This window comes from Mercurialis annua, linkage group LG5 (genome assembly GCF_937616625.2).
Source record: "Mercurialis annua linkage group LG5, ddMerAnnu1.2, whole genome shotgun sequence".
Lineage (NCBI taxonomy): Eukaryota > Viridiplantae > Streptophyta > Magnoliopsida > Malpighiales > Euphorbiaceae > Mercurialis > Mercurialis annua.
The window spans coordinates 43,579,232-43,592,518 of record NC_065574.1 but is presented as its reverse complement, the minus strand read 5'-3'; the positions used below and the strand labels follow the sequence as shown (position 1 = coordinate 43,592,518).

Here is a 13,287-nt window from a genome sequence, read left to right as displayed (position 1 = left end):
CAAAAACCGACCGAAACCGAATAACCGAACCGAACCGACAAATTCGGTTCGGTTCGGTTTGAAAAAGTAGAATATTTTCGGTTGGTCGGTTCGGTTCGATTTTTAGAGTAAAAAAATTTCAGTCACTTTTACACGTAAACCGAACCGAAAAACCGAACCGAACCGAACCGAAATAACCGACAGGTTTGGTTCGGTTCGGTTTGAAAAATTAAATTTTTTTCAGAATTTCGGTTCGGTTCGGTTTTTTAAAAAACCAAAATTTCGGTTCGGTCGGTTCGGTTTAACCGAATGCACACCCCTATGTGCAAGTATGTGAATGGGTAACCTTATACGTCTATTTTAAATAATTAAACAGTTCAATTTTTATTTATCTCTATATTCTATGAAAAAAAGGGTTAAAAGGTTATTTTGGTGTCCGGAAGTGTCAAAAAGACTTTTAGGATCCTAAATTAGGTATGGTCAAATTAGTCTGTCAAATTTATAAATTGTCCCATAAATTTATAAGATATTATAATTAGTTCAGTTTCTTAGACCTTAGATCACAATTTTTTTGACTTTTGATAGGCTATTTGCGGTAATTATATTTCAATCATTCAAATTTACAACTGTGCACTGATCTAACATGCTTGAATTTAAACAAATGGATCACAAGCCCGTCATACGGGCGAATCTCTCTGAAAATTATTACTGAATGCTACAGTCCCTTATCATTTTTACAATAAATAAATGAACATTTGGAATATTTTACGTGATTAGCATATTATTGATTTTTTTTGTATGGATAAAATAACGCAACAATTGCATTGTATAATTTTCCATAAAACAAACTCTACTCTGAATTGTCAACTTTAAAGTGACAATTAAAAACAACCTAAATCCAGCGCATAAAATAATTAGCAAACGTTATCAATTATTGAATAATATGGACTAAAAGTAGCATAATCCATGCATGCATGCTCTTTATGTTAACATGCTTAAATACTCCTAGTCTTTTCTATTTTTGCGGTTGCAATGAATTTCACTCTCTCACCTAATAGTAAATTCAAAGATAATGAAAACAATAGATAATTACTAAAAACTCTAAATTCCCTCACCTAATAGTAAAAAAAATTTAAAACCGTGTTGGCATTGGCTGTATCTGTTGGATTTATTTATTTGTCAAAAATCTGTTAGATTTTGACTGCCAAATAAAGTCATAAACATGGGCTCATTGGGTAACATGCAGATGTATTAATCATTGTACCTTTGAATTCCTCTAAACCACAAATAAAATATTTATTCTTTTATAAATACAGAAAGTAAAGGCATCATTTCATTTGCACACATTATATATATTCTCAACAGGTGCCAATTGCCATCCACTACAATTTGTCTGAAATACAAATTACTTTTCAGAAATAAAGTGTTTTTTTAGCTTAAATCTCTGCATCTCAGATAAGTTTTTCATTGAATTTAGTTGCAGAGATCAAATGGGTGGTGATTATTCTTCAAGATTTGGACAATGGTGTTGTTTTCTAGCTTGTATGCTTTTACTGGTCATTGAAATAGATGGTGGTAGCATTCCTATTACCATTGTTGAAACAGCTAAAGCTAGAGGAGCTGGTGAGTTTTTTTTATCTAATTTTCAATTCAAGCAAGATTTGTTATTTTCACTATTTTTTATTTTGATAACCGAGAGCGTTTGTCGGAGGAATTGAATCTACGACTTCTGCAGAATGCTGCTTAGCGCTTATAACTTACGGTGAAAATTATGGAAATTTTTGTTGTGTTTTTTGTGCAGTTTGTTTGGATGGTAGTGCACCAGCTTACCACTATGATAAGGGATATGGTTCTGGTATTAACAGTTGGATTGTTCACATGGAGGTGATTAATTAGACACTCAATCTAATTAAGTTGCTTAAAAAGTTTTTTTTTTTTTCTTTTCATAATGGTTTTTATTGGAATTTCTTATTATTAGTTTTTGGGTTGTTTATATTCAGGGAGGAGGATGGTGCGATGATCTTGAAAGCTGTTCTCAAAGAAGGAACACATATAAAGGTTCATCTCTAAAAATGGAGAAGACAATGGGTTTCTCTGGCATATTAGGTGGCAAGCAATCTGCTAATCCTGGTAAATTTTACCCCCATTTTTAAATTTTGTTTTGTTTAGATCTTGTGTTTATGATTGGTTTTAGCTTTTTAATTTGATTTTGAAGCCGTACATTGATTGGTTTTGATTTATGTTGTGTTTTAGATTTCTACAACTGGAATAGAATTAAGATTAAGTACTGTGATGGGTCATCCTTTACTGGTGATGTTGAAGCTGTTGACCCTGTAAGATCTAAATCTACTGGTTTATCTTGAATGTTTTAGAGTTGTATATGTACTTATGGGTTTAAATCATTTTTGTGGATCAGAAAACAAACCTTTACTTCAGGGGAGAACGGGTTTGGCGTGCCGTTATCGATGAGTTATTGGCGAAAGGGATGAAAAATGCTCAAAATGTAAGTCGTCTTTTCGAGTTCCATTGTTTCATCAATAGCTTTTCTTTGATTTTTGCTAAAGAAGTTGATTGGAATTCTTTATGGACAGGCTATACTTTCTGGCTGCTCTGCTGGTGGATTGGCTTCTATTTTGCATTGCGATAAATTCGCAGCTCTTCTTCCTCCAACTGCTAGAGTTAAATGTGTGTCTGATGCTGGCTTTTTCATTCATGGGTTAGTAAGATCGTACTTGATTAGGTCTATATTTATGTTATCTAGGGGTATAATCAAGTTGAAATACTGTTAAACTCGAACTTGACCCCACCATAAATTATGACAGCTCGAAACTTGGCTTGAAATCCATCGTGTTCTGTTGAAAATCAAGTTCGAATCGGTTCAACTAGATTATGTGCATAAATATTGTAAATTAATTAAAACTCGATTAAGCTCGAGTTTGTCAAGGCGAGTATTTTGATATTCAAAATCAACTCGATAGTTGACTCGAATAGTTCAACCTCAAACTTGACAAGATAATTTTGAGTCAATCTTCTGTAGCTCGCCAATTAGCCGATTCAATTACACTCCTAGTGTTATGTTATATATGTTCCGTAGCATCATACATGGTTATTCACATTTATAACACTCTATTGTTCTTTCACAGGCAGGATATTGCTGGAGGGCGTGCCATTGAGAACTTTTTCGGTAGCGTAGTTCGATTACATGTACTTTCTTTTCTCTTAGAATCTATTTCATGCTTTTTCCAATTTTATTAGCTTAAACGTCCTTTTTCCTTTTGATTCGAACCATCCACCTTTTCAACAGGGATCAGCAAAGAATCTGCCTGCATCATGTACTTCAAAAATGAGACCCGACCTGGTAAGTGTGCTCATTATGTTCTTGATTTTATAGAACTTTGCTGGTCCTATTTTGTTCTCACAAATACATATTTTGTTTTTTATGTTATTGCAGTGCTTCTTCCCACAGTATGTGACTCAAACCATGCAAACACCGCTTTTCGTCATCAATTCAGCCTATGATTCCTGGCAGGTTAGAAAATTTACACTTCTCATTTAAAACGAGCAATACTTTGCTATAGTTGCTTAGCGTACAGCTATATTGCATGGAAACTTACTAAGTCTTATGTTTCGGGGTTCTGTTTTTAATTTCAGAAACATTTATGAAAGTCTGACACTTCAAATTTATAAGCTATTCATTTAAAAATATTGTTTTAATCATTTTCCATTTACGCGTTTTTTTTTGTGCAACATAGATGTGCAATGAGACTTTATCGTTCTGAAACAATAGAACCTCCTAATTTGTGATTGCAGTGAAATTATCAGTAAAACAAAATATCACTAAATATTGTTCTGTGCTCGTTTTATTCTTCGAAAATCTCATATTTTCGGCCTATGAGTGTGCCTTATTCAACTAATCCTGCTGAAAAATCAGCATGCAATTGCAAAATCCTCTCTGTTTTCATCTCTAATGTTTCAACTTATACTTACTGTTCAGATTAAGAATGTTTTGGCACCTACATCTGTCGACAAAAAGGGATTCTGGAAGAGCTGCAAACTCGACTTAAAGAAGTGCTCGGCTAGTCAGCTCCAAACTGTGCAAGGTGACTATCAAAGCCTGTTAAGCTACGTTCTTGATTGATAATTAATTAATCTATTTCAATAGGTTTCACATTTAAGACAATTATATAGTTTTGACAGTCATCTGTTGATTATACGATAAATAAAACTGCTACGCTATGTAACACAGGAAACAGAAACGTTGATACGAGAAATACTGAAACATAAAACAAAACGTTTTTTTTAATAAAATTAAGTTATCAATTTAAAAAATTTGAGTTTGAGAAGCATTTTCGTTCTGGAAACGAAAAGTTGAATGTAGGACTCGGCAAGGTTCCGTGCAACGTAACTGCTGAGAGATTTAAAACCTGTCTGTTATTCTTTATTTTTGCTCCAATTCTGAATTTTTTTGGGGGGTGCTATTTGCAGGTTTCCGAACTCAATTCCTGGCTGCCTTGAGTTCAGGAGCTGGAAGCAAACCAGCCAATGGTTTATTCATCAACTCATGTCATGCACATTGCCAGTCTGGATCGTTGTCGACATGGTTGGACGCTAAGTCTCCAGTAGTAGCCAATACGGTAATTAAGTGACCATCTCATATTTCCTTCTGAAAATCCCGACGCATTACATTAGCATTTACTTCAGTTTTGTTTCAACATCCATAAATTCTGATAAAATATGTGTTTGCAGAAAATGGGAAAGGCAGTGGGAGATTGGTTTTACGGCCGTGCTGCATTCCAAAAGATAGATTGCCCATACCCTTGCAACCCGACTTGCGTCAAAATCGATTCGGATTCGTAAGAACAATTGTACATCTACAGGAACAAAATGTTGCCTACTCCATAAGTCACCATTGAAGTATCATAATGAGTAAGAGGCTATTTTTGATTTCAAAGTAAATAAACGGAACAACAGGACTTAGATGTACTACTGTTGAGTGTCTGTATTATTCATGCAATCATTTGTTTGTATTCTGAAACGTAATTAAAATGGAAATTTAAATTCAATAAATTTATTTTATATGTCTGTTGTCGCTCTGAAATAAGTCGGTGCTTGAATCTTATAATTTTATTAAGGTTTAAATGCATCAAATATTACCAACTTTCGCGAGTTTTGCATATTTAACATAAATTTTTAATTTGGCAAAAAAATATACGAACTTTTCAATTTTTGCAATTAAGGCCACGTTTGTGTTTCCTTTGAAAAATGGTGTTGTTTTGCATCCAAAACGGTGCTGGTGTTTTAATTGCAAAAAATGGAAAGTTCGTGTATTTTTTTGCCTAGATTAAAAATTTATGTTAAAAAGGCAAAACACGAAAAAGTTGGTAATTTTTGGTATATTTACCATTTATTAATATCTAAATTTATTAATGGATCATTAATAGGTGTATGCTAATGAGATAATATTTTCTAGTAGAGCAAATTAAACTAAATTAAACTACTAGATTGATTAAAATATTTATGAAAATTTATAGAAATTGATTCTAAATTAAGTCAATCGTATTACGGTCACCATTCTAAACCCAATTTTGTCGAGATTTCTAGGCCCGATAAAGTTCCTTCTGGTTATGAGCTTGTAAGAGTTGAGACTCTTTGGACATAATGCTAATCAATAAATGGAGAAGTTTGGCCAGTATATTGTAATAAATGCACTCTTAATATCAGAAACATTTAGAAAAGTTGCGTTGATGATCTCTTTTCCGGTGCACCAATTGATGTCTTGATCAGTTTAAATCTTGAAAAAAAAAATACTAAACATGAGGGAATCAAGAATGAAAGAAGCCCATCATCGGATGATAATATCATCCTTTCTTGAATATGAAATGGCCATTGTCTATGATTAGACCAGGTAAAATGAGATTCCAAAAAACCCAAATCAGAGACTTGCATATCATTAAGGAAAGAACTAAAAGTAACATGTGCAAAAAAATCAAAAAAAAAATCCACCTTTTTATCCGAAGGGGATATCACTAAAATCCCCTATTATTATATAATTAACTGATAAACAGTGTTACGATGCAATAAAATAGTAAATTGTTGCATTCTTAAAGTTCTAACTGTACTAAGATGGCACAAAATAACATCAAACAAGAAACCATCAGGCATAGTCACAGAATGAACTACATAAAAGGATCCTAGTTGTAGGTATGTACATGCAAAAAAATCAGTCCATAACAGCAAAAAACCTCCAGAAACTCCTTAAGGATAAAGAAAGAGCTGGTGAGGAAACTTGAGTGAAGCAATCCATTTCTGAATTTCATCCTGTTATTTTAGTTTCCATCAAAAACACCATGTATGGAGAATACTGTCTATACAAAGAAAGTAGATGTCGAATTATTAAGGGATTCCCCAACCCCTGACAATTCCAGCTGAGTAGATTCATGTAGTTGATGGAGACCATTCATAGTTGGTTTCAGGACCCTTCAAAAATTCCTCAACATGAGATGCAAACAAATCAGATGGTAAATATGAAAGCATGTCAGCTGTATGTAACATGGAGTCTGAAGAGCTTGATGTACTAATGGGGAGAGTAGGAGGAGATAATATGATGTATGTATCTCAGTGATGAACACCTTCGATTTACGGATAAAGGGATCAAAAGAGGGTGGAACCATAAACTGATCCCACTTGCGTTTACCCTCCAAATTACCCGAGGAAGAGGAACTGCCATCATCATATGGATAATCAGAAACCCCAAGTCGAGCAAGCTACTTCCATGTACGAGCATTCAGTCGAATCTGAGATGGACAAGGTAGCCAGGGAAGGGAATGCTGTAATTCCTCAGTTGTTGTAGGCACAGATAATTCAGCCATCATGACTATTTCTTTTAAAAGCACCACCAAGTCTTCTTTATCTTTCTCACTAAAGGAGTTCATGAGAGATACAGTAAAACGAGCATTGGGATACATGATATCCAAAGCTACTTCAACCTGTTGATCATTTGTAATTCCTCTAAATTGAAAAGCATAGTATTTATCCTAGAGTGCAGGTGTAACACCCTGTATTTTTTTGTTATGTTTTCTACTTGGTTCCGGATTGGTTTAGGTTGGTTTTAGCATTGTGACACCTTATTTAAGTCTTAAATTATATTTGTATGTGTCACATGTGTCGTCTGAGTTTTCGATATTAATTTGATTCATTTCCGGATAATTTTTGAAGTTGTATTTGCATGTTTTCCAAAACTATCATATTTTAATAAAATATTGATGTCTCCCAATTGTAATATCGGATCGGAACCCGCTTTCTATGTCTTGTTACCGAGAGGATTTACTTAATTCTAGTCAGTTGGTTCATTGTTTGGAGTCTTCTAACTCTAAAAATAGCTAATATATCGTTGGACTTTAATCAAAATCCATGTAAAGCCCACGAGAGTGTATAAATAGACCCCCTATTTCGAGTGAGCAATTCCCTTTTTCACCCTCACAAACCCTAAAACGAATAGTTGTGTAGAAAATACATAATTGTTAGGATTATTCCTAGAATTCTAATTAGTTTAGGACTTTAATTTATCCTAATATGTGTTGGATGTTGATTATGTCATTATTAGGTTTGTGTAGGAAAAGGAAGTCTAAATCCTTTTTGGATTTGAACTCTTTATTCCTTTGACCTATTTAGAACACTATAAATAGACAAGTTCATGGCTTGTATAATTTAAGAGTGTGAGGCAGATTAATACGACCAAAGCATTATTTGGGTTTATTGTTGGGTTTGGGCATTAGAAAAATCTCTACCGTTCTTTTGTATTCTTCATCTTTTAGTGAATAAAACTCATTCCTTTGCCCGTGGAGTTGTCATTGACGAACCACGTAAATCTTGTGTTTGTTTTTAGTTCGATTCTATATTTTGCCATAAGCTTGATTTCCTAATTTATTTTTTGCTATTCCGCTGCGGCTAATCTCACAACAAGTGGTATCGGAGCAACAGTTCTGATTTGGGATTTATTTGGGAAATTTTCTGATATGGCTATGACAAAATTTGAAATTGAGAAGTTTGATCGCACTAAGAGTTTTGTCTTATGGCAAATCAAGATGCGTGACTGTTTAACACAAGCTGGATTGCGAAAAGCATTACTGGAGAAGGAGAAGCTATTAGAGAAGATGACTGAAAACGAGATTGAAGATTTGGATGAGAGAGCTCTATCTACCATCCGACTATGTTTATCTGATGATATTTTGCGTGAAGTTCTACGCGAAAAATCCGCTTTGGATTTGTGGAAGAAACTTGAAACGCAGTTCTTGAAGAAAAATCTCACCAGTAAACTTGTTGTCAAAAACCGTCTACATATGCTCCATATGGCTGAAGGTACGTCTTTGAAAACACACCTTAGGGAATTCAATTCCATTATAATGGATTTGGAGAGTCTGGATATTAAATATGATGAAGAAGATCTGTCTCTTATGTTGCTTCGTTCATTACCTTCTGATTATAAGCAATTTCGTGAAAATTAATATTTAATCATGATACGCTTTCTGTTGAGGGAGTTAAATCTGCCCTATTTTCGAAGGAGTTAATGGATAAGGAGCTAATGGGGAATGCTAGTCAGATGTCTGATACTGCCTTTACAATCAGTACTAGCATGAAGACAGATTACGATAACAAGTGTCCGAAACACAAAAACTCTACTTGTAATTATTGCAAGAAGAAGGGGCATCTAAAAATTGATTGTTGGAAAAATCCAAAAAGCAAAAACTATCGAAAGCCTAACGTTCAAGCCAATATTGTTGAAGATGAATCAGATGAGGACCATGAAGATGTGTTAGCAGTTTGGAGTAGAGATTCAGGTTTTAGGGGGAGCGGGTTCTACAACCGGTTTAACCCAGAGAACCGGCTTGGTCCAAAAGTGCAGCATAAATCTATAAGTTCAAAATTTTATGCAGATTCGGGTTGTTCATATCACATTTGTGCCAATTTCAATTGGTTTTCCGACTACAACAGAGTTGATAGTGGAGTTGTAGTTATGGGCAATGGTGGAACTTGCAGAATTTTGAGCATTGGTTCAGTCAAGATCAAGATGCATGATGGAAAAGTTAGAACATTCACCGACGTTCGACATGTTCCTGAAATGCGTAAGAATCGTATCTCTCTATCTACTTTAGAAATTTGTGGATATGAGTTTTATGGCAGGAATGGGGTTTTGGATATTGTGAAAGATGTTGTGGTGTTATTGAAAGCTCATAGAGTTGGTCGTTTGTATGAGATTGATGGATCAGTTACGACTTCGTCTCTTTCGCCAGATTCTACTGATGACATAGCCAAGATCAAGGCCAACAAATTCGCAGCTGCGTGCCAATTGGTTGATAAGTTATTTGATTTATCTATTGTGTCATTTTGCAAGTTCAAGACGTTCTTGGGCTTGTTTGGAATTTCTCAATTGTAGTAACCTGTTATGGTGAAGTGGAGAAGGTGGAGTTTGGTTGTCATTCTAATTTATTGAAGATGCAAGAGAATTCTAGTCAAGGGGGAGATTGTTAGGATTATTTCTAGAATTCTAATTAGTTTAGGACTTTAATTTATCCTAATATGTGTTGGATGTTGATTATGTCATTATTAGGTTTGTGTAGGAAAAGGAAGTCTAAATCCTTTTTGGATTTGAACTCTTTATTCCTTTGACCTATTTAGAACACTATAAATAGACAAGTTCATGGCTTGTATAATTTAAGAGTGTGAGGCAGATTAATACGACCAAAGCATTATTTGGGTTTATTGTTGGGTTTGGGCATTAGAAAAATCTCTACCGTTCTTTTGTATTCTTCATCTTTTAGTGAATAAAACTCATTCCTTTGCCCGTGGAGTTGTCATTGACGAACCACGTAAATTTTGTGTTTGTTTTTAGTTCGATTCTATATTTTGCCATAAGCTTGATTTCCTAATTTATTTTCTGCTATTCCGCTGCGGCTAATCTCACAACAATAATTCCTTCATTTTAATTAGTCTGGGTGCGATTCATTACGCTTAGAACATGATTCTACATCCTTCTCGCAAGATCTAAGTGATTTCTACATTGTGTTCATCGTTTGTGGCAGTAACAAAGCCAGCTCCAAAATTGAGGTAGCGCACAAATCTAATTGAAAAAATTTAAAATATCAATACCACAAAAAATATGATTAAAATGTATAATTTTTAATTTTTTAATATAAAATAAAATGAAAAATAAAAAAATGCGTTACAAAATCAAAAAATCATTGTTTTTTAATTTGAGATAAATATATCCTATAAATTTTCATATTTTGAAATTGTTGTAATATATTCTAATCGTTAAACACTTAAAGTTGTTTTTTTGAAATGTATGGAACTGGTAATATCAATACCAACCGAATAAGTAGATAGAACAAAGAAAAATAAATAGTTTTTTTTCAGTTTTAACCGTTATTTTAGCAAGACTACTAATATCACTAAGATCAAAAAAATCGCTTGTATTTCAATCATCAAAAATATAAATTTGAATATGATCTCTAAGATTAATTAAATTGTTGAGTTGTTAACATGTGTATTTATAGCAATTATGTTCACTAAATTTGAATTTTTTTAAAAAAATTAAGAGTATATTTTTGAATAGAAATTTGAAAATTTTCAAATTAGAATCTAATTTTGATAGGACGGTGCAACCTGAGAATTTTTTTAATTTGATTTATATTAATGAGTAGCCTTTACCATACATTTGGCTTTGTTATACGCTTTCCAACTACAATAAGTATTTTAGACTAATTCAAATTGCACATTAATTTTTACTATGCAGTAATGTTTAAGTTGATGAAGTTTTTTATCAAATAAACTCAAACCAAGTATTAAATTGTACACTGCTTATTAATTTCAGTGTGCAAAATTAATTAAAAAAGTGTAATTAACTCACAAGTTTGGAGTATTTTTTTTAAGTGTGAGGTAGGGCCTGGCCCTACCTTATATCCGTCAGTGGTTGGTGGCTTAAGGACCCTATTGATTTCCTTCCAGTCTTTATTATCTTGGGTTAATATATTAATCTATCATCTTGTTCTTCATTGTTAGGTAATGTTTTCACTCCTAATTCATTCTAGGATTTTTGTTGATCGAATCCATGTAAATGATATGCCATGCCTATGCTACTAGTGCATCAAGAGGTTGTGGATTCGAACCACGCCCCCGTAACTAACAAACTAATAATTAAGACTCTAAAGAGTCAATTATTATCTTTGACAAAAAAAGAAACTTCATCACGCCCGTGACAAGTATGTCACGCTCATGACATACTGAAAAAGCAATTATATTTTGAAGAAAATCAAAAGTTTTATGCATTGCCAAGCCTTTTATCCAATAAGTAAGGAAAAACTGATAATCAATAGGCACCAAAAAGTATAAATATCAAGAAATTTGATAGACATCAATGTTGGTCCATACATTTTACACAATTAAACATTTTAGGCATCTAAATATCAAAAATTAAGCATTATAAACATGAAAAATTCAAATAAACATATCCGCAAGCATACCAAACTCTCTAATGATAAAATTCATATGATCTTCATTAAGGGGCTTGGTAAAAATGTCCGCAAATTTATTAGCTGTATCAATGAATTCAACTACAACATCTCATTTTTGCACATGATCACGAATAAAATGATGGCGAATATATGTGTTTTTACTTCTAGAATGTTGAATAGGGTTCTTGGTTAGGTTGATTGAACTAGTGTTGTCATATTTGATGGGAATGTAACTAAGTGCAAGACCATAACCAAAAGTTGTTGTTTAATCCATAAGATTTGAGCACAACAACAACCGGCCGCTACATATTCGGCCTCCGCGGTTGACAATGCCACAAATACTTGTTTCTTGCTACTCCATGAGATCAAACTATGACCCAAAAATTGGCAAGTCCCAGAGGTACTTTTACGATCTAAAAGACAACCTGCATAGTCGGTATCAGAGTAGTCAAGTAACATATGGTCCACATTTCTAGAGTACCAAATTCCTAGGTTCAAAGTGCCATGCAAATATTTAAAAATACGTTTAACCGCATATAAATAGATTCCTTAGGACAAGATTGAAAACGAGCACATAAGCATACACTAAACATAATATCGGGTCTACTAGCGGTAAGATAAAGGAGTGAACCAATCATACCTCGATATATTGTAATATCAATGCATTTACCTGATTCGTCTATGTCCAATTTAGTGGTGGTACTCATTGGCGTCTTGCTACCAGATAAGGATTTCATCCCAAACTTCTTGAGCATTTCCTTTATGCACTTAGATTGATCTATGAAGATGACATTTTCATGTTGTTTAATTTGAAATCCAAGAAAGAACTTAAGTTTCCCCATGAGACTCTCTCAAATTCGCTAGTCATACATGTATAAAAGTCTTGACAGAGAAGCTCATTAGTAGAAGCGAAAATAATATCATCAATATAAATTTGGACAAATAGAATACCATGCTTATGAGTTTTTGTAAAGTGAGTTGTATCAACCTTGCCTTTGGAAAAACCATTTGAGAGCAAAAAGCTACTCAACCTATCATACAAAGCTCTAGGAGCTTGTTTTAAACCATATAAAGCTTTGTTTAGTTTGAAAATAAAGTTTTGATGTTTGTAATCTTCAAAACCGAGAGGTTGTTTAACATAAACTTCCTCCTCAATAAAACCATTTAAAAATGCACTTTTAACATCCATTTGAAAAGGTTTAAAATTCATGCATGATGCATATGCTAATAACATATGAATAGATTCTAATCTAGCAACCGGAGCAAACCTCTACTCATAATAAATATATTCCTCTTGGTTATCGTCTTGGGCAACCAATCGGGCCTAGTTCCGAGTTATTGCTCCGCTTTCATCCAACTTATTCCGAAAAACACACTTTATTCCAATAATGGTATGACCATTAGGAGGGGGACTAGCTCCCAAACTTTATTCCTTTCGAATTCATTGAGTTCATCTTACATTGCAATCACCCAACATTCGTCAACTAGAGGTTCACTAGCTTTAGTGGGATCAAATTTAGAGAGGAAATCAACATTAGCAAAAGTATGAAATTGAGAGTGAGTACTTACGCCCCTTGATTTATCACTAATGATCAAGTCTTAAGGATGGCTTTTCTTGAAAGACCTTAGATAGATCATGAATGGTTGAGTTGGAGGAGGAGATTCAGATTCCACCTTGTGATCTCCTTGAGTTGGTTGAGGAACCTCCACTTCTCTTGATGGATTTTCTTGATTTTTAATTAGTGTGAGATCCTCAAAGGTACCTACAAAATCATGAGCAAACGAGTCCTTTTCGGAA

The 13,287-nt window shown here is 33.7% G+C and overlaps 1 protein-coding gene across 1 annotated transcript; it reads left to right on the top strand.

Moving 5' to 3' along the window:
• Positions 1-1,319: 1,319 nt before the first annotated feature.
• On the top strand, positions 1,320-5,057 carry LOC126682151 (pectin acetylesterase 7). The gene is made up of 12 exons (XM_050377733.2): positions 1,320-1,602; positions 1,781-1,863; positions 1,980-2,109; positions 2,233-2,312; positions 2,396-2,482; positions 2,571-2,695; positions 3,123-3,183; positions 3,284-3,337; positions 3,431-3,508; positions 3,974-4,079; positions 4,465-4,613; positions 4,726-5,057. The coding sequence occupies exons 1-12, from the start codon at positions 1,470-1,472 to the stop codon at positions 4,834-4,836; spliced, it is 1,197 nt and encodes a 398-aa protein (XP_050233690.1). The 5' UTR covers positions 1,320-1,469; the 3' UTR covers positions 4,837-5,057.
• The last annotated feature ends 8,230 nt before the right edge of the window (positions 5,058-13,287 follow it).

What these genes read in the sequence shown, in the direction of transcription:
- LOC126682151 (XM_050377733.2), top strand. Translation starts at nt 1,470, where the DNA reads ATGGGTGGTGATTATTCTTCAAGATTTGGACAATGGTGTTGTTTTCTA. An exon ending in AGCTAAAGCTAGAGGAGCTG is followed by an intron (nt 1,603 to 1,780) that starts GTGAGTTTTTTT and finishes TTTTTTGTGCAG; the next exon opens with TTTGTTTGGATGGTAGTGCA. An exon ending in CAAAAATGAGACCCGACCTG is followed by an intron (nt 3,338 to 3,430) that starts GTAAGTGTGCTC and finishes ATGTTATTGCAG; the next exon opens with TGCTTCTTCCCACAGTATGT.